Source organism: Mixophyes fleayi, chromosome 3, assembly GCF_038048845.1.
Source record: "Mixophyes fleayi isolate aMixFle1 chromosome 3, aMixFle1.hap1, whole genome shotgun sequence".
Lineage (NCBI taxonomy): Eukaryota > Metazoa > Chordata > Amphibia > Anura > Limnodynastidae > Mixophyes > Mixophyes fleayi.
In genome coordinates this window covers 160,847,266-160,872,863 of record NC_134404.1, presented here as the reverse complement: position 1 = coordinate 160,872,863, position 25,598 = coordinate 160,847,266, and the positions used below count along the sequence as shown (strand labels likewise).

Sequence of the window (25,598 nt, the reverse complement as noted above, 5' to 3'; positions counted from 1 at the left end):
ATCACCCATGATGATGATGGGGATGTCTGAAGATAAGAAGTGAGGGAGCCATGCAGAGAAATCCTCAATAAATTGTTGGTGTGCTCCAGGGGGACGATAGATCACCGCAACACGAAGAGAGAATGGATTAAAAATGCGAATAGCATGTACTTCAAAAGATTTGAACACGAGTGATGGGACATTTGGTAGAACTGTAAACGTGCACTGTGGGGAGAGAAGTAATCCAACCCCACCTGCTTGTCTGCCTTCAGGTCTGGAGGTATGGGTGAGATTGAGGCCCTAATGAGAAAGTGCTGCAGGTGAGGCAGTGTCTGATTGCATGAGCCATGTTTCTGTTATTGGCAGAAGGTTGAGGTTTTTGAGAGAAAGAGATCATGAATGGAGGTAAGTTTGTTACAAACAGAGCGTACATTCCAAAGGGCACATTTAAAGGTCTTTGGAAGAGAGGCGAGACAGGTGATGTGTTTGAGGTTTGCTATGGAGCGGTAGTGCTCTGATGTATGTGTGTGAGGAGTGTGGGGGACCTGGATTAGGTGATATATCACCAGCTAATAGAAGCAGAGTGAGAGAAAGATGGGCAAGGGGATTGTAAGATGTGTGACTTTATATTTTCTGGCGACAGGTGGAGGTTGTACTTCTTAGAGATAATAAATAGGACAGCAGTTCATGGGTGTTAACTAGAGGTGAGTGGAGTAATGCAGGTGCAATATGAACAAATGTTTGTGTTGGTGGAGGGGTGAAAGATGACACAGTCCTAAAGATCATGCCATGAAAAGAGACTAAGAAAAGCAATTTATTAAATATTGTGATAAAAGGAGTTAAAGGCAAAAGTGTAGGGGATTAAAAGAATTACCTATTTGCAGTGTTCCATATAGAAAGTAATGCAGAAATAGGCTGTGGCAGATGTAGCTTCTAGCTGGAAGTAAAATCAAGTCAAATGTAGTCCAATGTTTGTCCAACTGTGTTGTCTAACTATGCATTTTCGTCCACTTTGTGAGAAAATCCCACTAAGTGTAGAAATCACACACGTCTACCCCCACATACATCTCCCCATAGACTGAAGCTAAGATGTAGTCAGGGTAATTAAGGAATAGACTACAAATGTGCTAATTGATCAGCTAATCAAAGGAAGAGAAAACACTTGTGGAATAGGATAGAGGAGGCCAGATACATATTATAAATTAGGCAGCAATAAAAGACTTGGCAAACCTAAGTTTAAACAGATAACAATTTCCTATGACATACTTTAAACACAGTTGCAGAGATGGGATACAGAAATTAATGTAGTTCTGAGTAGTAGAATCTGGACATACCTGGAGATGAAAAGAGAAAAGGATGAGGGTTAGTTGCTGTGTTGTCTAACTGTGCATTTTCGTCCACTTTGTGAGAAAATCCCACTTAGTGTAGAAATCACACACATCTACCCCCACATACATCTCCCCATAGACTGCAGATCCCTGCTGTCTCAACTACTTTTAAGCTTGCTTGGCACTCCACTGATGCCAATCCAGGCTGAAGAGTGAAAGATGGCTATATATATATATATATATATATGTATATATATATTTATATAGATATGTATATGTATTTCTCAGGACTCCAGGTGCTGCCCTGAGGTATGCCTGCCTGAAAATGTAACTTTAAGATCTGACTATTCACTTGCTGCCTAATATATCCCACACCTTGAATTCCCAGATGCCCTTGTAATGAAATAATCAATTTTATTCACTTCACTTGTCAGTGGTTTTAATGTTGTGGATGATCGGTGTATAATTTCCACTGGTTTTACTTGTTACCCAAAGAGTTTGCTGGTTCTAGTCACACTATGAACTTGCATTAACAACTCCTACTAATCTGGTGCTATCAGAAGAAAGTGACACAGCATCATAGATATCACAGTTCTGTCTTGGCTTACATTGTATCTACAGCAATTAATCTAGAAAAAATTACAACTACACTTGCGGAGTATCAGATCACTGATTACTGTTTTCAAAACTTCTCGCTTGCTACTGTGATCTTATGATGTCAGAGGGGTGTGGCACAGTCCAAGTGATGTCACAGCTCTGCTTGTAACTGCAACACAACTCTGTCACTAGCGCACTGGGAGAAACAGAAATACCACCCAAGCCAGATGCATGCATTTTTGTTTATTACTAATGAGATAATTATAAAGCATCTACACGTAATGTAGCACTTTGCAAAGAATATTTAATCATTCACACCAGTTTTTTACAAGTTGACTACTACAGTAGGATTTAAGAAGGAATAATATAGTTATGTATTAAGACATATATATAAATAAATGATCATAATAATAGACATTCCAAAACATTTTTTATTCATGGAGGGCTAAAAGGAGAAGTGTTCTATCTTTAGAAGCATATAAATCAATACAGTTCATTCACATAACAACAACTTGTGATTTAGTACTACAAAGCCAACAAAACCACATTAACAATATGTCATAACATGAGAATTACCTGTTATACTCATACTACATACACATTGCCCCAATTACGATTCATTTAGGGTTCATGTACTTCAGTCACAGACCACAAGCCTACAAACTGTAGCACAAAGCGTGTGCACAGACAAATGTCAATAATGAGACATGGGGGGAAGCTTCAATGTATGCAAAATGCAGAAAATTAGGCACATTTGCACATTAAAAATCACTGAACTTCTTGGTTACAGAATTACTGCACATTCACCAATAAAGTGAATCTGTCATCCTCATATGTTGGTGTCTTCTAAAATATCAAATCAGAATTTGTCTATTTTGTTGTGTGTTAAAAATAAATACAAATTAGAATTTTGTACTAATGGAAATCATGTTGTCTCTGTCTCCTCTCTTTTGACTGTCAGCAATAAAAGAACGATGGTGAAAAGTGGATATAATGCGTGATATATAAGTAGTATATTTTATATACCAATGAATGCAAACATATTTATTTCTTTGTGATTAAAGTCTTAAAGGGGATTTCAATCTTTTGTGGAATTTTACACAACCTCTATCCTTTCTCCAGACTAGTACATTTGATGGGGTACAGATGTACTCGAAGGTACCCAAGAACTCTGCTAGAGAGTCAAAGGACAGATACAATCCAACAAGGGCTCAAATAACAGCCATCTCCTGATTGGATTAGCTACTTGGCCATTTGTTCAGGGGCTGGTTGTCATTATCACTAGCGCATTGGATGCTTCATCTCCTTTGACTCTCCAGTCGAGGTCACCAATAAAAGTAAGTACTAGGGATAGCTATAGCAGGAATACAATTGGAATCCCAAGAGCGGGACTCCAAAAGATATACTAGTCAGTTGAAATAACCTTTAAGAGTTTAATCTTCCCATCTGCCACATTAGCCCTCTCTCTCCTTGCGAGCCAGGATGAAACACACATGATCATAATCAAGTAAATCACATTTTACCATACTAGCCTTTAAATCCATTTTCTCAATGATAAACCCAGCCTTAATTACTGACTCTTTTATAAAATTTTCATCAACTGCAAGGTGAAAGAACTTGTGCTGCCCCACTCGGTAGAAGGTCATATTCACTGGACTGAAGAGCACCAGATATCCTCCGATTTTAAGCCGTGATGTGAAATTTTTCAGGTTCCTCTGGAACTCTTCCTTAGTTTTACTTATTACATTTAATATCCAGAGACTGAGAACGCAGTCGACTTGGGGTACAAGTAGAGGATCTATACAACTATTTTCAAAGATATCCCATTCAACAATGCTTTTCATTGCTCTCCTCACTTTCTCTTCTTGTTCCTTCCAACCATCTCTGAAATGAAATAAAAGGCATTTATAAGTGTCTAAGCACATATTTATACTATCATAAAGATCAGCATACATGTGTCCTATGATAATTACAGTGTTGCCATTAAAATGAGACATTATTTTTGTAACTTCCACAAATGGAATTTAGAATTGTCTAAAAAAAAGTGTCACCATTCTGCAATATGATAAGTAAATCTTCTAAAATTGTACACATAATAAGGCTCATATAGAGGATACATTTATAATATATCCTCTAATATATAAATAAAGTATGTTAAGCCAGATGCATCTAAGCTGATCGTCATCACTATCATTTTGTAACTTACACTAGTGATGGGGTGACCACTAGTATCCCTTCTGAGTCTCAGTCTACATAAATCACATTTGCTCCAGCATGTCCTTATACGCTACCTCCTTCCCACATTTTGCCCCTTAAGTCATGAGGCGTCGCAAGCGGCCATGATCACAGTGTGCGACTACATAAGGCCGCAACTCTAGTGCTTTGTGGGCATATGTAGAATTAAAACATCATATTATATGCAGAAAACACTATGTACTTCCAACTCTACATGAGCCCTTCTATTAGTATAGTAAATAAATATTTTATATAAATAAATAGGGTTAATTGTTATATAAATATTCGCCTAAACACATGAAATATCACTTACCCTCCATTACCTATCTGCCAGTACAACAGGCCAGTCTGTGGATCCCCAGCTATTATTGTACTAGTATTTGTAATTCCACAATAGCTGGAGATCCACAGGTTGCCAATCAATGAGTTCATTTCTCTGCATATTTATAATTATTAACATGGGTGAGAGCTGCGATCTCAAAGAAACTGCCTGATAGTCAAGGAAAATGGTTCAATATAGTTTTGGTTTTACAAAGCAAAAGGTTATGAAAAAACATCACTCAGACACATTAGTAGTATTGCATTTAGAGGAAGTAGCACTTGGTTTCTAGGATTATTTTTACTATAATCTCCATTTAACTAGTATTTAATTGGTATTTGACATGTTACACTTTCCTACAAACCTACTCAATAAGGTTGTACGTTTTGATTTATTGATTTATTAGCAATGTAGAGGACAAGGCGTTGAACAAATTATAAATGAGGCATGCAAAACACAATTCATGTCCAAGCACATTGTTTAGTCTATTTTATGTGTTGATTGGTGTTAATACAATTGTCCTATCTTTAATTATTACTATATTTTTATTTTATTGATACACCAGAAATGTATTTTCAACTGACATATGGCATCTAAGTGTTCTGGATAATTATATAAAACTTTAGATCCCTGTGAGATTAAACAGAATAAAACAGGTGTTTGCATAGGATAGCATTACTTACAAGTTCCATGCACAATTCTGTTATTCAAGCTCCTCTTTACAGACTAGTAAGTTGCTCTGGCCTCTGCTCAAAATTATTCTTACCAACAATAGGATCTCAGTATCAAAGTTTGCACTGAAGTCTATTAAAGTTTCTTCTCTTTGGAGCACCATTTAGTTGCAAAGTGGCTCCTCACACCCAATGTATATATAAATATGATTACATAGATGTAGGGGTATTTTATCAATTTACTTGAAAATTAGGTTTTGTACCTATTCCCTTGTAGCCGACTAACTCGTTTGGCAGCAAATGACCAATCAGTGGCTTCGTCACCCTTCTCCAGCCATTTCTTGAGGTGTTTGATATTGGCGTCTGTGAATTTCACCACATAGATCTCCTTGAAAACATTACAGGCTGAGAATAGTTGGTAGACTATAGACCCAATACTAATATCAAGCAATATGTTTCCTTTCACTTGTCCTGTAGTAAACAGAAGAGAGACAACATTTTGTTAAAAAACCACAATCTCCATTTACCCGCAGTGCTGTCGTTTAACGTAAAACAGTATGGATACAGCCTAACTAGTTACACTTGGGGGTAAATGTATCAAGCTGAGAGTTTGTCAGCGGGTTTGAAAAGTGGAGATGTTGCCTATAGCAACCAATCAGATTATAGCTATCATTTTGTAGAATGCACTAAATAAATGACAACTAGAATATGATTGGTTTTTCAAACCCGCCGGAAAACTCTCAGCTTGATACATTTACCCCTTGCTGTTCATTCAAGGACTTGAAACGCATTCAAGCAGGCACCCAGCATTGTCGATACACCTGACTTTTTCTTCTCCCTTGTCTTTCAAAAGAAAATATTCTGTTCATCACATTTCAAATACAGTTTTTACACCAGATACCCTATTTTACCATATAAACAATAACATTATTAACATTTAAAAGTACTAACTGAACAGCAGTGAAACAATTTTAAAAAATTGAAAAAGAAAATTAGTTTTCACAACACAACTTAATTTTGTATTACAATACATAGACCCCAAGGTCAATCATTGTTTTTAAGACAAACCTTCATATAAACCAAGTGAACTTATACAGATTAAAGCACTAAATCATATATAGACCTGAAGAAAACAGATCATGTAATATTTTCATAGGAAAGCCAACATTTTCCTCTATTATAAGGACGTTTCCATGAGAAAAGTGAGCTTCAACAAATCCTTTGGCATCAAAATCTTCATCATGATAATGCTTATGGGTGCTGGAAGCCATTCTCAGTCGTTTGAGTCCTCTGCAAAGATCACATTTCTCTTTCTAAGTTCATATTTATAGCTATCAGCAGGAACAGTTTGCATCTTGTGATTTCAAATATTGAGATTGGATCATGCAGTCTTTGTCATAATGTGTGATCATGGAGATAAATATTGAATTGTTTGAGTACCGTGTGATTTTACTATAATGAGAAGAAATGTGATGTTTGCAATCTCATGGAAAAGTAGGTATATTCTTGCTCCTAGTCCGTACATTTCGGACAGGGCACGCTTTTGTATAAACGCTGCCATATTAAAGAAAAAATTGTGTTTAAAACACAAACAGGGGCGAACAGACGTGGAATCTTTTTGGCTGTGTTTACTAAGTGTCCCATTTTAACTATAGAGACGGTCTTTATTGTATGAGTGGCTAATATATATAAAGAAATCTATTTCAGAGTATGTTTATATGCTTATATGCATTTATATATAATTTTATAATGATGTGTTTGTTTTATCATTGCTGATTATTTGTTGCATTTGTATTTTTATTCTTATGCTTTAAGCAATAAATATACCTTTCTTGCACATTCTATCTGCGCTTCCTATATTCTACTGCCATATTGGCCTGAAAATTCATTCACTTCCCTTTAAATCCAGGTGCAATTGAGCAAAAGTAGATGCATAAGAGCATATGCACAACACTTTTGCAAGTTTGTAGCTGACCCTTAGAAAGCTGGGAGAAGCTACAGATTATAGGGGATTAGAAGGCAATTGAGTCATTTTCCCCAAAGGAATTTTTCCAGGGGTCAGATGCTCATTGGTTTGTGTGTAGTTGTTCCAGGATATGTAAAAAATGGAACTATGAGATTCTGAATGGAACATTAGCTCAGTTATATTCCATTCTACAAACTCTCTTGGCTCAGGGTTTTGATTTGCCAAAAGATTTGTCATATTAAAACATTTCTTTTTGCCCAAAACAAAAATTACTCCTGATTCAGACAGAAATGGCTTTTTTAAAAGGAATTTTGGAATTCTGGTGGGCGGGGCATCTGGTATGGCCGTATGTTAGCATCGCTCCATGCTCAGCTTTTTTATCCTCCACCACCTACCACCTTTTGATAACTCATATGACTGGTAAATAGCAACTACAGGAGTGAGAAAGGCTAAGTAGCATAAATACGGTAAGTAAAGACTCGTCAGTATGGAGGATTTATTTCATACCCGGTCTGGATGATCCATTTTCCTGCCAATCCAACAGTGGCATCTCATTGTGGGGTAAGTGGCTGGAACCAGCCTAAAACATCATTAATATCCCTTACCGGACGACCTGACTTATCTTGGCGAGACATACCCGCAGCATTCTATGTGTTATGGACTGGAATAATATCAGGCCTAGTGGGCGGTTCCCACGAAGGCCTGGGCACGTGACTGAGTCAGGATCATATGATGCTTAGAAAATAAGAACACAAGGCAATGGGTCTGCTTAAAGTACTTCAATGAATATGAGCATAGTACATATCAACACATAATAGACAATGCAGCAAATAGTAATGAGATGTTAGATAAGCAGAATGTAATATATAACATTACAATGGTTAAGCATTAAACATGGCAGTACTGCAAATCACAAGGAATATATATATATATATATATATATATATATATATATATGGGACATAAATGCAAGTATCAATAAAACACATAGAATATGTATTGCATCCACTGAGCACAGAAGGAGTCCCACGGCTGACTACTAGCAGGGTTCTGTGCACATCAGAATATGTAAGTTAGTCACGGCAGGGCGTGGCAATGGTTTTGTATTTGGCAGTAGTCAGTATGCAGCATGGATGGTGATTAGATGTGACAAGACATGACAAGGATAGAGACCAGCAAAGTTCTTTACACAGAGATGGTGAGTAACGATGTTTCAGGATAACAGGGGTCTGGTAATTAGTAGAAATTAGCACTACAACATATATGCAAGGTAAGAGTCTGATCACCCCAAAGTGTAGAAATAGCAGCATCAGCGGAACAGTTCAGAAGGTATCAAATAAGTTCTTGACAGTAGTATAGGTGAGATGGCAAATCAGTATATCACAATGATGAGAATCTGCACACTTGGCATAATAAACAAAGTCTTGTAAAATGATGCGTAAACATACTTGCAAACAGGGGAGTCCCAAAGATAGTGCGCCAGCACTTGGTTGATGAAGCAGGTTCACCCACAGGGAATCCAACAGGAGAGTTCAGGAATGCACAAGGGTCAGAGAATACACAGGAGTCTAGGGAGTCAAGCTAGCAAACAAGTTGCACTGACAATGAGCAGGTGTCAGTGCTGAGTTTAAATAGAGCAGGTTTGAATGGCACGCCCTGAAGTGAGTCATGTGATCCACAGGAGAACAGAGCAGACAAGAAAAGTAACAAACCTGGACAGGATTGTTACAGTACCCCCCTCCTTAAGGGTGGACTCCGGACACCTACAATAATTTTTTAGGGAATCTTTTCCAAAAGTGTTTGAGCAAGCGAGGGGCATAAATGTCAGAAGCTTTAACCCAGGAACGTTCCTCAGGCCCATAGCCTTTCCAATCGACTAGAAATTGCAGTGAACCTCTGGATCTACGAGAGTCCAATAGTTGTTTAAATAGAGCAGTCTTGAATGACCCACCCTGAAGGTGAGTCATGTGATCCACAGGAGAATAGAGCAGACAGGGAATATAGCAAACCTGGACAGGATTGTTACACTATGAGACTGTGCCTACATTTGCCTTTGGCAGCTATTACACAGGTGATTCTGCTCCTTGAACTTACATCAATTGCTACTGGGTGCAAGGGAGCAGTATTACATTCTAATTCATCTGTTAACAGTAGCAATTAAGTATCCACGGCTAACTAGCTAGGTGGGCGTGCGGAATTAAGAAATGTTACTTGTGACTCATCAGTATCTTAATGGGAATAGTGGAACCTGACATCATTCAAAACATAGCTTTCAGTGGATCTCCACTGAGGGAATGACCAGGAACCGCTTACCACGGTAGTGGCTGAAGCAGCTGAATGTACTTTACTGAGTGCTTGCACCGAGAGTCAAGCGTTCTCCTCTGTGGATGGTCTGTTCCAGCAATGCGGATTGAAAGCTTCATTGTCTCATTGACAGTGGGTTTCAGGTGGCACATAAAATTCCCTTTGAGTCAATTAACATCCGCGCTCCTTTGGGGATATAAACTGTGAATCACTATTGCCATAAAAAGTGCACACTAAATATCTGTATTGAAGTAGCACCTAAGGAATTTCTCAGCATTGCAGCTGTACTCTGTCGAAGTCGTATAATTGGACGAACGAGAGTATATTGGTTAATATTGTTTTACCATGCGATTGCGATCAGTATGCCATGTAACACGTGGCATGGCGCGATCACGCGTTAAAATACACACGCACACACTTGCACTCTCACATTTAGTTATTTATATATTTCATATTTATAATGGTTCCATTCCACAGTGATTTATGAGCAGATGGTATTTAGTTTATAGATATATATATATAAATTAAGGTTATATGTATACTTTAGTGATACTTAAGGTTCAGGTTACAGGAATCATGTCATGTTTAGTATCATTTTAATCCCCTATTCATCAGCAGTTGTCCGGTTCATTCACCAAAGGGATCGCATATTGCATACTCTAGTTAGCGATGTTAGGGAATAAATGTTTAAAATGTTACTGACTGTGTATTGTGAATAGACTAGCTTAAACTGGTTTCTGGGTGGGAGAATCATCTGGAATGTTGACCCTCACCCTTGGAGGGGGTTGTTTGAACTGGCCTATGACCTGTTTACACTGGACCCTCCTGAAGTCTGGGACTATGGAAGCAAGCCACGTCATCTGTATTGTTTTCTCTGTAACACTGAGTGTATATATACAAGCTCCCTTGGACCAGCTAAGCCAGTCATTCTCTGACCACAGTATTCTTAAGTGAAGTACTGTTCTAGCTGGATCCAGCAGAGTGTGCAGCGATCGCAGCGGTACGTATGTATCTTTGGTATCGGCTGTACTGTATTATAATTATGTATTGAACTGCTAACTTTTGCATCTGCTAAATAAATTATTTGGTGCTTTGGAAACACAAGAAATCGCTTAGACAATGCTTATTGGAAAACGATAAAATTACTTTAATAATTTAGGGGCTCTTGGCGGAGGTTACGTTAACGGAAGACACGCCTCGCATACGGATTTCGGTTCCTCAACAAAGCAGTGGCGCACGCAGGGGGGGTTTCTGGTTCTCCAGAAACCTCCCCCCTCCGGCGAACCAACGGTACTGTACAGCAGTTGCCGCGCTGTCAAAGAAGCGTCCGCGGCAGTGCTGTATTGTAGTATAATACAGCACTGCCGCGGATGCTGCTGGACAGCGCCGCGGCTGCTGTAGATTTTAGACTCGCCGAAATTGAGCTGCTGCGCATGCGCAGCAGCTCCCAATCGCTATATTTATTTTTTTTCCGGGGGGGCGGAAACCCCCCCTTCTAAATCCTGCGTTCGCCCCTGCAAAGGGTGGAAGACGCGTCACATACGGGAAAGAACGCAATGTGTTCAAAACCTGTTGTTCATTCTGTGTTGTGAAACCGAATGTCCGTTGTTGCATAATCTAAAGGAGCGCTGACTTGAATCTAGAGACAAGAAAGAAAACGATTTCTTTTTATTGTCGTTTTTGCGTTTTAAAATATATTGCTCAGCGTATGTGAACTTCCGGTAGATTTGCCCCCGTGTTTAGACAATAGTTTTGATAGTTTAATATACATGCATAGTATAATCACTTGTTAAAGCCTCTGAAACGTTATTACTATTGTTGGGAAGTTGATTTTCTGCGCAGAAAAGGTGTATGTTGTGTGATTTTGTGACTTAAATACACTAATGTTTGATCTATTGTTGAATAGAGTGTCAGTTGCTGTCTGACGAGGCAGGTGTCCAACTGGTGAACGGTATATTAGGCAGGTATACTGGGGGCGAAAACAAGTGAGGTTTTTGCGAAGCGCACCCAATAGTAATCGCAACGTTTACTGATAATTAGTATCTTTAAGAGGTGCGATCTGACCGCATGGTAAGGCCGTGATTGTGGCTTGGGAGAGCAGCTTGGAGGAATTATATTGGCAAGGCTTGTTGATAAATTCAATTGAGTGCTACCAGTGATAATAAACTCAACAAATTTGTGAAAGAGACAAGGTATTGCGATATACCTGTGGTTCACGCGGATATTTCTGTGTTAGGGGTCCCCGTTTGGTACGAGAAGGAGTGAGTGGACACAGCTCAAGCAATTCGTTCACAGCCATTAAAGATCTCTTGCGGTAGATTGCTTGTGACAAAGGGTTGAAAGTATTTGCTGGAAAAGACAGGGTATTGCGGTATACCTGTGTTCTCTGTGGTCCGCATAGATATCGGTATTGTTTGCTGGAAAAGACAGGGTATTGCGGTATGCCTGTGGTCCGCATAGATATTGGTATTATTGTTCAACATAGGTGCTAAGCATACGCTAGAGATGGTCGATGTACTGCCTAAGGAAGGGCCTATTGGTTCAGCGAGATGTGTCAGAAATATGGTACATACGCAACGGCGTATTGCGACACATGGGTCAAGATGACCAAGGATTGTGTTAGGCCTTTCCCAACAATAGGTAGTTTCAATTCAGAGGTACTGAATGACGTTAAAGAAAAGGTGTGGTTGATTAAATCAACAGAAGTGAGAAATAAAACATGACAATTGTTTAAAGTTGTGGCAAATGGAAGGCAAAGCGTGGCAGAGCAGTGAGTGCACAGCGGAAGTAAGTGTGGTGAAAAGCGCGCACATATCGGAAATAGCCGTTGAGAAGCGTGGAGAACTGAGCGCAAGACAAATACAGTCGGGGCGGTAAGTACAGCCGATACCAAAAATGTAAAAACTGTAACCAGTAACTTGTATGTTGTATTAAGTCATGTTAAGAGTAATGTTTCAGAAGAAGGACCCACCGTCATTTCGGCCATTGCTCATGGTGGTAATGTGAAAGGGGCACCACACGGACAAGGAAAAGGAACAGTCCCACCAACAGGGGTAGCGGCTGAAATTGGTGAGAATAATGTAAAGGTTAACAGAGAGAGACTGCACACATGACCACAGTATAATAACACCTGGTTTAAGGAAAAGAAACAACATAAGTTGAGGAAGTATTTTAGAGACACCAAGCAAGGGACTGTACAATGACAAGAGCGAAGCAAAGAGACTTGGGCCACCTAAGGGGGAATCACATAGACACCAACAGAGAAGGCGCACACAAGTCTCAGAGGTTTCCCAACAGTTGCCTGCACACCTCATAGCAACAAATACTTTAAGGGAGAACTATAGCCAACTCCAGAAGTCAGGTCATACCAGTCGACCTACAACCAGGCGAGGTAAATGTTAAACTGTGGTAAGTATCAGTGTGCAGGTTTAGAAAGAAACTGATTTAAAAGTATACTTTGTTGTTATTGCTTGTTTGTCTTATGTTGTCATATGTTTGCTTTCCTGATCGTTGGCCGATGGTAAAGAATGAAAATATTTGTTTCATTTGTTGTTTAAAAATAACTATCTTGTCTTTTCTTCTCACAGATAAGGGTAAACAAAAGAAATATAGGCTTAGTGATTAAAGGGTGGGATGGAGAAGTGAAAAAATTACTCTTGAAAGACTAATTAACAATGGATCATTGTAACACTCTTTGTTTTAGGCTGCAGTGGCTCATGATAATTTGTTTGGCTGAGAGTCAATAATCAAAAATGAAGTATGTACATACTTTGCTCTAAATGTCGTTTTATGTATTTCAGATAGAAACACACATGAGATACTAAGTATGAGTCACAAAGGGTTAATTTTTCACTTCTCTATTAAAAGCTAGGAAGTCTGTCACAAAGGTATATAGTTATGGTGATACCGAGTTCCATATGAGCTTAACAACGGACGACACTGGATTGCACGGTTGACGTAAGACTCCCTAGTTAAGTATGGGGAGGGGTCATAGTTTAGCGAATAGCTAAGTGGATTAGTGGAATAAATACAGCCATTCTCCCATAGTGTCAAATCCATCTGTCATGTTTGCTGTAAAATCTCCCTTTCTGCCTTTCTGTTTGTTTTCAAATCCGTGTATTCAAAACCTTATAGTCTTATTATTCGTTGCTCTCCTATTCTTCATTCTTTTCATCCCGTTAGTATCTCTCTCTTCTCTTGTATAGAGATACAAAAAGACGTAGACACGGTCTCATTCATGGGACTAAGACGTTTGTGACATCAGACGGACTCAGGGATACACACACTAGATTGCCATAAGTCACAGAAGCAGCTAGGGGTTTGTTTTATGTGTATAGAAGCTGCTGATTTTAAGCAGAAAGGTTTTATTGTGGGAATATGATTCATGTTTTATAGATTGCATATCTGCCTTTTTTGTCTCCTGTGCAAAGTGTGCATTTATATATATGCACAACGGGTGGAGACAGGAGATTGCTGGAGGTTAGACATACAGATATGCATCTCTGTGTAGAACATTGGAGTAGGATTTTTGCCACAAGACATGACATAATGTGAAACCCTAGAAAATGTAAAATTTTCATGTTTTATATTTTTTCACTGTTAGACATGTTCTGGATACTGTTATATTTGAAAGTGTTATAGAGATAGACCCCTTTGCCCTTCTCACTTAGCCAAGTAGCTGAACGTGTGGGATTGAAAATGGCATGTGAGTTGGCAGAGGGAAAATCGATTGATATACATTGATCTTCAGCATTTTTCTAGTCTAGGGGGCGACGTTTAGGTGACTAAAATTTTTTTTCCAATCAATTAATATATGATTATTTGTGTTACCTGAAGAATTTCTCCAGGTGAAACAAATCCACCTCATTCAATTACCACCTTGCAGGATCCTCAAGTATACACTGGTGTACCGATGAAATATATCGGGGTAAAGGTGTATTGAAATGTTTCTAATGTATTACTGTGTCATACTCAAAGCTTTTTGTTATTTAATATGATAGCCCTAGAGTTATACTAAGCGATAGAGGTATTCATGTTATTGATAATAAATATATAATGTATGAGCAGTGATAGCAAATTACATACTTTTTGATTAGCCACAAACCAGTGTGAAAATAAAGTAATGGTACTAGCTAAAAAGAATTGAATAGAATGAGGGTTGAAACTTGATTGAAGTGGTTGGTAGCTTTGGCTACTAGTCCTCCCCACTATCAAGATCACTCCTAAGCTGCCTACTAACCTGTTGTCTTTTGAAATGTTTTTGACTTTTCTTGTGATGAGTTTGTAACTGAGAGACTCAGACCTTGAGAGGAAAGGTAAATAGTGAGACAGCAACCAAGAACGTTCAAAACACTGTCTCCTGAGGTGTTACACTAACTGTCAGGACGTTGGACCGGGAGAGTAAGTTGTGGAACAGTAATTTCCTAGGCTCATGTTATTTGACAGACAGGTACCAAAGTGTGGACTACCAGCGTCACGTCCTTAAGGGTAGCAGAGAGACACTGGTACCCATTCCACCCACTGCAGAGGAGCCAACACCCAGAGAAGGTTCCAACTACACTCAAGAATCTGTTCTGGGAGGCCCCGAATGCAGTTAGCAACACCTGAGCCAAAGACTAAGACAGTTGTCCAGCATGAAGTGGCAGTTTTATATCTATTCCACATATACGTACATTTCACACTATGCTTTCTCTTCCTTTGAGAAGGCTTGATATTTATCATAGGGGGACACATTTTTGTTCTGAGTTAACTCTATACAGCTAATACTCCTGCACCATACTAATCAGCGGCTTAAATCTGCTTATATGTATTTTATATGGTGCAGCCTCCTTATATATGGAATAGATGTAGGGATGATAGTTGACATCCAACATGAATACAGAGGATTGTGTATATGTACTTTTGATATCTATATCATGATTCTCCAATATTAGCGGCTCAATAATTGTGGATACTGTGAAATTCATAGATCTGTCTCCTTGTGGTTTGATCACAAATAGGTACACCTTTGTTGTGAGGGCCTTTTGTGTGTACTTTATGGTGGGGACAAAAGTAATATGTATGAAATCTCCTAAGGAGTTATATCATAAATTTCTGTCTATATACTCCCCCGAAGAAAAACTATTTTGAGAAAAATCCTTTTGAGACAAATTAAGATCCAATATAGGGATCCAAGAGTGAATAATAAAAATAATTTCCTTGGATGGGTGTACCCCTTTCTATGTGTATCACTACCATATGATACAATTGTTGCCGTCTGTTTGGGTACTTTTGTTTTAATACACCACATATACATTATTTCACTTTTAATATATTTCGCTGCTTTTTAATTGAAATAAATAAAATTTAAGTTTTAATATCTGCAGGGTTACTGCTGTAACTTTACCAATTACAATTTCTCTGGGAACGGGAGTGCCTCTCGTGTTCTTCTCTTTTTCTTTTTAATGTATATTTTAACTCAGGTTGATGATGTTATTGGTGAACATGAAGTGTTTTGTTGTACCCTTGAAGGGCATACAAAAAAGTTATCTCCAAGCTTCAGAGGTATACGGTCTATTGTAAAAGTAAAAATTGTTTTGAGGATTAAGACTATCTCTTATGGTAACCTGGTTAGATCTACCGGCAGCATAGGTGTACACCAAGGGGGACTTACATTACAGAGCAATGAAACTTGGTACTGAGGTCCTTCATATAAAATCTTTAAGGTGATAGTTTATTATACTATCAAAGGGTGGAACTGTCGAAGTCGTATAATTGTATGAACGAAAGTATATTAGTTAATATTGTTTTACCCTGCAATTGCGATCAGTTTGCCACGTAACACGTGGCATAGCGCGATCACGCGGTAAAATACACACGCACACACTCGCACATTTAGTTATTTATATATTTCATATTTATAATGGTTCCATTCCACAGTGATTTATGAGCAGATGGTATTTAATTTTATATATATATATATATATATATATATATATATATATATATATTAAGCTTATATGTACACTTTAGTGATACTTAAGGTTCAGGTTACAGGAAACATGTCATGTTTAGTATCATTTTAATCCCCTATTCATCAGCAGTTGTCCGGTTCATTCACCGAAGAGATCGCACATTGCAAACTCTAGTTAGCGATGTTAGGGAATAAACGTTTAAAATGTTACTGACTGTGTATTGTGAATAGACTAGCTTAAACTGGTTTCTGGGCGGGAGAATCATCTGGAATGTTGACCCTCACCCCTGGAGGGGGTTGTTTGAACTGGCCTATGACCTGTATACACTGGACCCTCCTAAAGTCTGGACTTATAGAAGCAAGCCACGTCATCTGTATTGTTTTCGCTGTAACACTGAGTGTATATATACAAGCTCCCTGGGACCATCTAAGCCAGTTATTCTCTGACCACAGTATTCTGGAGTAGAGTAATGTTCCAGTTGGATCCAGCAGAGTGTGCAGCAATTGCGGCGGTATGTATGTATCTTTGGTATCGGATGTACTGTATTATAATTATGTATTGAACTGCTAACCTTTGCGTCTGCTAAATAAATTATTTTGTGCTTTGGAAACACAAGAAATCGCTTAGACAATGCTTATTGGAAAACGATAAAATTACTTTAATAACTCTCCTGCGACAGAAATTACTTGCCCCTAGCTGAAGGCTGCATTGCAGAGATCATTGGTTCAGCCTGCTCAGAGTGTTCAGAATCTAAACTTTTGTATACAAATGGGATGCCTCAACATTCCTAATATTCCCCATTCTCTCTGACATCTGTCAACTATCAGTTAGCTGTATAAAGGGATCTACGATAGCTGTGTTAATAGATATAGAATCGAATAACCACTTTACTATCACGTCACATGGGCTCTCAAAGATAGCTCTTTATTGTCCAATCCAGTCATCTGAGAAGCAAAGCTTTCAATAGCACAAATGTCTAAGTTTGTTCTTTAGTATCAGTAGTCCGTATTCCTGTGCATTATATAGCATATATATATATATATATATCATACCTTCATCTTTAGATCTAGTCTAATTAGTTATTTTGTGTAGGTTTAAAGTGCCATCTTGTGAAGACTCTAAGCAGTACATAAACTATTCTTTACCTGGATACATTTAAAAACAAGTGCTGTACTATCCAGCTATAATTAGTGGATACAATTCATTACTTCTATACTCTGGTAAACTTTTGGCAGGAAGTCCTTTTCAGATTTCTCTTAAGACATAATTATAATGTGACTTATTATATCATTCTTTATGGTGACTGCAATCCACAGATCTGAGACAATCAGTGTGTGATGGACAAATTCCATTACAAACCATCTTCTTCCAGGACCACGACACAATCAACTCCATCAAAGACAGGTAGATCAAAACAGAATACTAATAAACCTATTTCCTCTTTACAACCACTTCTAAAAATGGATCAAGATCATCACATAGCAGATCAAGTGGTGGTTTTGGATCCCAATTCAATTGCTGAGGTGGCCAAGGCAATATAGAAAGTGATTATGCCCCTGATAGATAAAAAATGTGTAGACCTTCAAACAGGTATAGACTTATCACGTGCCAAGATAAACTCCAGTTCTTCCAGAGTCTTCAGCCTGGAACAACACACAAGCAACGCAGAAGATGCAACCCAATCCAAGATGCAATGGAATTGCAATCTAGATCGTTCCTATTGATGTCGGAAATGTTGGAGGATCTTATAAACAGAAACAGGAGGAACAACTTGCGTTTCATGGGGATACCTGAGACTGTCTGAAGTCAAAGTCTATCTCACTATCTAAGCAGTAGCTTAACAAAGACCCTAGGTGTCCATTCATACACAGATCCTGTGCAGGGAGACGCTAATCGCTCTCAACCTGTTATGGCCAGATTCCTGGACTTCAGGGCAAAGGAGAAAATACAAAGTACTGGAGGCCTATAGAAAATCAAACACACCTGACCATTGAACACAGGAGAATTTTGATCTTCCAAGACTTTTCAACTTCAGTAACCCAGAAAAGGAAAGAATTCTCTACAATATGCCATTATCTGGAAAGTAATCAAAGCTCAAAATCACAGTCATCCATTAACCCTTGATTAATCCAAATTTAGTCACAGATTCAGTGACCTCAGTTTTCCTTCTCAAAAATATATAGCATGCTTTGTATTTGTAATATGAAACCTGCTCAGCTCTTCTTTTGGTCATAAGCATTTTGTGTTTTTCTGTTAACATGTTTGTTTTGTATCTTTACTGTTCTTCTCCCCCTCTTTGTATGCACAAGCTCTAGCTCTCTCGAAGCTGGAGGCAACAGAATATGATGTGTGTGGATTCCTCGAGTCTGGTACCTCTGAATGCTAGGACAGAGGTCTAGAAAATTCTAGCATTATTTAGGCACTTTGCCACATTAATGCGGTGGGGGTAGGTTGATTGCACCTAATAACACAATATTGGATAACAATGTTTTGTCACAGTCCCTATTTACAATAAAATAATGTGGTGTTTCTACAGGAGATGCACTGGGATAATGTTGACCATTCCACTCTTAGGGCACCTGGATAAGGGAGTATATCTCAGCTCCTTTTCATAGAAAAGCTAGATGAGCAGAGTGATACTCCATAGAGAGCTCCAACATACTATTTTATACAAAACTATAGATTTGGAGGCTCACTATGTGATCTTGCATATTGAAATGTGGCAAAACAAATATACGCTAGTAAACACATATGTGCCTAATGTGTGTACTAAAGAATTTCTTTGCAAATGACTACAGCCCCAAGATCAGAAAGACAAGTATCGCCTTATTCTTGCAGGTGACCTAAACATGGTGGGTGATCGCTTAATAGATAAATCACCCCCTATCAGATGCAATCAGATATCTGGATGGAGGCATATTCAGTCGCTTAAACACACACACAAGTTGACAGATCCTTGCCATTTATTGCACACTTCTGAAAAAGCCTTCATATTTTACTCAGGTGTCCATCAGTCATGGTCAAGAATAAACTATATACTTGTTGCGGACTCCTTGGTAGTGAAGATATACAACACTAACATTCAGGACATTATAATATCGGATCATGCTCCAATATCAATCACATCAATCAGATGGTAGACTCTTTCCACCCTATAACCTTGTTAAACACAGATTGCAACATTTTGGGCAAAATAATGGTGGTTGGACTGTAAATCTATCTCACAACACACCAACTAGGCTTTGTCAGAAGGAGACACTCAGTCACGGGCACCCACACGGCCATAACTGCTATTGTTGTGTCCATTGTCAATAGGGATTCTCAGAATACCTTGTAAAGCCTTGATACCCACAAGGCATTCAACACTATATTGTGGCCTCACTTATACACCATTCTAGAATTAAGGGCTTTTGATAATGATTTTACAAGGTTCATCCAAAACTTATATACAAAACCTATCACGGCTTTGTTCATTAACGTTTGCCATAGAAGCCCAATTTTAATGAAAAGAGGAACAAGACAAGGCTGTCCACTCTCACCTTTATTATTTAATCTTAGTCTGGACCCATTATTAAATTTGTTACAGCAATCACAGACATTTGTAGAGATTAAAATAGGACAGACAGAAATTTAATTTTGCTGGCGACATCTTATTGTACATAGGAAATCTAAAGACTTCCTTGAAGGAATACTCAATAATATTAGCTTCTTTTGCACTATTTTCGGCTTCTCTGTTAATTTTGATAATTCAGTGGCACTATACCTGGGAAGAGGAACCAGGGCCCTATTGCAGGGTGCAGACATCCTAATACTCTGGGCAAGTCATGATTTCACATACTTAGGCACTGAGTTACCAAATAGCATAGTTAATCTACATATACCCTTAATATCACTGCTGCAATAAGAGACCTTGAAAGGAAGCTAGAGGATAGGAAAGGTCTCCTACTCTCACATACAGATAGAGCAAACCTCATCAAAGTAGTATCTTTCCCCAGGTTATTATACCTTCTAAAATCCAATAAAGACATATTATATATAAATAATGTTTTCAGAAAATTTATATGGGCTGGCAAGAGACCAAGAATTAGTTTAATTAGACTCCAACAAAGCAAATCTAATGGAAGTGTTAAAGAAATTATACGGTTAGAAGATATTTGATATCTGAAGCTAATAACTAACAATATAATAAGTGTGTCATTGCATAGCTATTAAATTAGATACAATGTATTGTATGGCAATTGTATTAGAAATCAATATAAATGTATATGTATCAATGTTTATTAGAATTAAGGATGACACTGCATCTTTTAAGCTGACATTACCCACTTCAACAACAACTTGTTATCAAGATTGTATGTTCTAACTATTGTGCTGAGTTGCAACCCTACAGCACCCAGAGGGACCACTTTAACTATCTGATCTGTATGGAAATTTCGATATGGACAAAGGCTCACACAACGAAAAGAGATTTCATTATGCTAATACTCAAATGAAGCAAGATGTCCCATTCTTGGAGTTGGAAATGGAATCAACTAATGGAGATTGAGTGAGCTCTGTTATGTAACAAATGCCATTGGACTACGAGAATTGGACTTGTTCCTTTAAGAGATAATATCTTGCGTTTTCTTAGAAATAAGAATGTACGTGTTAAAATTTCATGAATATGTAATTAGTTATGTAACTTGTAACTCATAAATATCAAGTATGAAGAATGGAGTGTTAAGCTTTTGGATTGAAGCTAGCAGAAACCTATAGTCTCATTTTGTAAGATAGCTATTTTGCTAGCTGTTACTAATTATATTTTATTTTGAAGTAAACCTTCATTACTTCAGTTTAGTTTCTGGGCATTCGTTATTACAACCTTATTATAGGCATAAACTTACCAGACATAAGGAACTATAATTAAGCAGCATTGCTGCATTACCTTCAAGATTGGCTTCAGGAGGGTGAAATGTATGCTGCTTCAGCAATTGAAAGGGGATTTTTGGAAGTCATGGATTTAATACGTTTCTTACAACAACATGACCAGGAGAACACTCAGGAAATTAAGGATAATCCATTGTTGTGGAATACTAAAAAGCTATGGCACTTTATCCGCCATAAACTAGAGCTTAATGATCATAAGTCTATACTTCTGCCCTTACTACAAAACCCTGAATTTCATAACAGTGCTGTAGCTTGCCCCTTCCCTATGTGGAAACTGTGAGGTACTACAAAAATAGAATGCTTGATACATAAATTAGACAAGCATCCTTTGACGTTTATTAAAATAATAGAAAATGAGATGGTAGCTGAGACATTCTGCTAAAGGTTTCAATTTCACACTGACACCACTGAAGTGATGAATTTTCTGACTACATATATTAAAATGGTATCATACTGTCATTGTCAATATACGTGGCATGTGATCATAAAGATAAATATTTTACTGTTTAAATATTTTATTACTCAGCAGTGTAAGCATATTTACCGACATTTCACTTTTATATAATCACTGACTCAAAATAATTACAAGAGGGAGTCAAAAAATAACGAATACTTATGACTCATGTTTCCATCCAAAACCAGACCAATGCAAAACTTGCTTAATTTTGCAAGCAAACCATTCAAAGATGGTTATCCCCTTTCTAAGGAATTGCCATCTTCAACCAGATATACGTTTATTAAAATAATAATGTTAAAATCATTAGGTAATAAAGTAAAAAACAATTTGCAATTCTATAAAATTAACAAGCATACTTAAAGTAAAACATAACCTTTTTTAATTTCATTAGTGGCACTAAATTCAAGCCTCTATAGGATAACAGTTATGTTAAACCAACCTTATTGGATCAGACTTCAGCAGAAATACAAAAGAAACAAAGCACAGACAGAGAAAATATGATATAAGCAATACTTTATTCCATATTAAGACCCTAAGGGGCGTATTCAATTGTTCCTCCGGCCGCCGGAAAAACGAGCGCTCTAAAACTATTACCGTTAATATGGTAATTACTCACTGAATTTCATCTCGCAGCTCCCCGAAATTCAGCGAGTAAACTACCGTATTAACGGTTTTACGCACAATATTATCGTATAAACGGTAATAGTTTTAACGCGCTCGTTTTTCCGGCTGCCGGAGGAACAATTGAATACGCCACTAAGTGACAGGGTATCCAAAACATTTCCTCCAATTTTCTATAACCTCCCAATAATATGAATCAATAATCTCAAAATATAATTCCATAACACTATGTCTAGCTTCCAGGGACAGATAACTGAAGATAAAAGATGAACTCTTAATAACATATAAAGTATCTCTAAATGGAATTGGATACCTCTTCCCAGACCTTGGATGAGATAGATAGATAGATAGATAGATAGATAGATAGATAGATAGATAGATAGATAGATAGATAGATAGATATATTTATAAACAGCAAAATATAACCTTTTGATTAACTGGAGATCAGTCGGCAATGAAATAAAATAGGTCTTACTATATTATAAATAACTTCAGATAGATAGACAGGGAGAATCAATAAGAAAGACAGATTGTAATAGTGTAAATCATTTACTCACCCCTCAGAGTCAATATTAACGATAGTTTAATTAAGCAGAACCCTAATAATAGAAATGCACACAATTATCATCCACTAATGGTGAACATAAACTAAAAGTTTATGTAGTTTATGTTTTTCGTGTCTGCTTTAGAGAAATATAAATCATTTTAGCAAATACAACGGATTCTGTTTTCTGCAATACAATTTAAAATGTAATTTGCAAACCTCTTTGGAGTATTACATTCATTTTACAAAAAGGTTAAATTAAGCAGGCTTTTCATCATGGTGTACTTAAGATTCTATTTAAATAGTGCCAGAATCACAAAATCTCCTATCTCTTCTTGATTTACTTTATTGAGATCTCTGTTTAGCCCTTTACTGCCACTACAACTGGCTGGAGAAACCTGGGTTGAATTCGGAAGCCATTGACTGTTACTTGTAGATACAATGTGCCCAATTCATCTTGGGACGTAAGTCCCTTTGCGTGCTGTATCTTGCATAAAATTGTTCTGCGCATGTTCAGAAACTGACTTTACATCAATGAATGCAATTGCATGCAATTCATGTTTGAACGCAAACGCCCCTTACTACTGCTTACTACTTAAAGAGCGGAATGGCGGAGGGAAGGGATGGATGAACTTAGGCAATGTACAGTCGGGACTCGCCAAAGGAACGCCAATGTAGTTGCGGATAATTCAAGCTCTGGGCATCTTGTAAATATGTGTTTTTAAAATACTAATATTAATATTGGAAGTGGAATCAATAGATTATTTTCAAAATATTGTATTAAGAGATATATTTTTAGAACATTTACAAAAACAACATACATAAACAAAATACACTTACCTAGAAGATGAAAAAAATTCCTTGGGGTGGTGCCTAGTAGAGTACTATCCAGAGTGGTGATGTCCCAAGACATCTAGACTTATAAATATAAAGTATTTAATTCATTTACACATTTGTGCATTCTTCCTGCTATCCATACAATCAACAAATACTTGTTGACAAAACACCTTTTGAAATACAGATGTGGTTTATTTCTAGAGATGCTCAAGCTCGGTTCCCCGAGAACCGAACACACCCGGACTTAGCATATCCGAATACCGAGCCAAGCCGGCTCGGTACTTTCGCGCTTTTTCGGTATTGAAAATGAGGTAAAGCATCATTGTTACGTTACGGATCTCAGGAGTTGTAAAATCTGTAAGTACCGCCCTCCACGGCGATCTAGCACCATTTCACAGAGAGACACAGAAGGGGTAGCACAGTCTGTAGAGCAGATGGACAGCAACATAGATAGAATGGAAAGAGGAAATGCAAATACTAGGGCTGGCAGGCTTGGTGTAATTCTGCAGTCACATTCTACTGTGTTATATAGGTAACACACAAAGAGGAGAGCTTCATTGCTCCGTTGCTAACTGTCATTGCTGAAATAGATTTAATAGGGCATCTGGGGACTTCTAAATCTGCAGTCCCATAATGTACAGTGTTATATAGGTAACACAAAAAGAGGAGAGCTCCATTGCTAATTGTCATTGCTGAAATAGATTTAATAGGGCAGATGGGGACTTCTAAATCTGCAGTCCCATAATGTACAGTGTTATATAGGTAACACACAAAGAGGAGAGCTCCATTGCTCCATTGCTAATTGTCATTGCTGAAATACAAATACTAGGCCTGGCAGGCTTTTCTTCTGACTTTGCAGTAAAATTGTACGGTGTTATATAGGTTACACACAAAGAGAAGAGCTCCATTGCCGCATTGCTAATTGTCATTGCTGAAATACAAATACTAGGCCTGGCAGGCTTCTCTTCTGACTTTGCAGTCAAATTGTACGGTGTTATATAGGTTACACACAAAGAGAAAAGCTCCATTGCTCCATTGCTAATTGTCATTGTTGAAATACAAATACTAAGCCTGGCAGCCTTTTCTTCTGACTTTGCAGTCAAAATGTACAGTGTTATATAGGTTACACACAAAGAGAAGATCTCCATTGCTCCATTGCTAATTGTCATAGCTGAAATACAAATACTAGGCCTGGCAGACTTTTCTTCTGAATTTGCAGTCAAAGTGTACGGTGTTATCAAAATGGATTCACAGCAGTACACAGAAGAGCAGGAGTACCAAGCAGCTGCTGGCACCATTCATGATAATAGTAATTCCTCTACGTCATCTGGTAAAGCCTATGTAACAGTGCATAGTGTCTTTAAGTCAGGGAAACAAAAATGTAAAAAACACCTTTTACCTTGCTCAAGAAAAAAACACCTGTAATGCAGGCAAAGTTATAAAATTGCCAACATGCCATTCTACAAATGCAGTGGCAAAGAAATAATGAGGCCTTCGCTTTTCTCTATGAGTGCGAGTTCTGCAACTGTCACTGAGGCATCTTCTTGCAAGGTCAGTCATGACCAAGCAAGACCTTGCCATTCGGACTCCAAAAGTGGTGTCCAAATACTTTTACGTGTAAAAGCCGATCTGGAAGAAAACAGTAAGGCATGAGAGGAAAATGTATGTTCAGATTCAGAAATGACATAAATTCCTGAGCAGAGTCCATCCACGAGTGCTATGTGTAATCGTAGCGATTCTAACAGGGCACTGTCTATGTTTGCTTACATGGGCATCATAATTTTTGCATTTCACTTTATATCATAGTTATGTAAAATTATATGTATGGTTTTATTATATATCATAAGCTGAAAAGCTTTAA

At 37.8% G+C, this 25,598-nt stretch overlaps 1 protein-coding gene across 1 annotated transcript; it reads right to left on the bottom strand.

The window, feature by feature from the left end:
• Positions 1 to 2,132: 2,132 nt before the first annotated feature.
• LOC142142803 (nicotinamide N-methyltransferase-like) lies at positions 2,133 to 6,412 on the bottom strand. Its single transcript, XM_075200612.1, has 3 exons — positions 6,253 to 6,412; positions 5,393 to 5,600; positions 2,133 to 3,788 (listed from the first exon to the last, which is right to left on the bottom strand). Exons 1-3 carry the CDS (start codon positions 6,398 to 6,400, stop codon positions 3,359 to 3,361), a joined length of 786 nt encoding a protein of 261 aa, XP_075056713.1. The 5' UTR covers positions 6,401 to 6,412; the 3' UTR covers positions 2,133 to 3,358.
• Between the last annotated feature and the right edge of the window lie 19,186 nt (positions 6,413 to 25,598).

Bases quoted from the DNA above. Each gene is read 5' to 3' on its own strand.
- LOC142142803 (XM_075200612.1), bottom strand. From the start codon at position 6,400: ATGGCTTCCAGCACCCATAAGCATTATCATGATGAAGATTTTGATGCC. The intron at 5,601-6,252 runs GTCTATATATGA...TGTTTACTACAG, and splicing joins ACATGATCTGTTTTCTTCAG to GACAAGTGAAAGGAAACATA. The intron at 3,789-5,392 runs GTACAAAACCTA...ATTTCATTTCAG, and splicing joins AGTCGGCTACAAGGGAATAG to AGATGGTTGGAAGGAACAAG.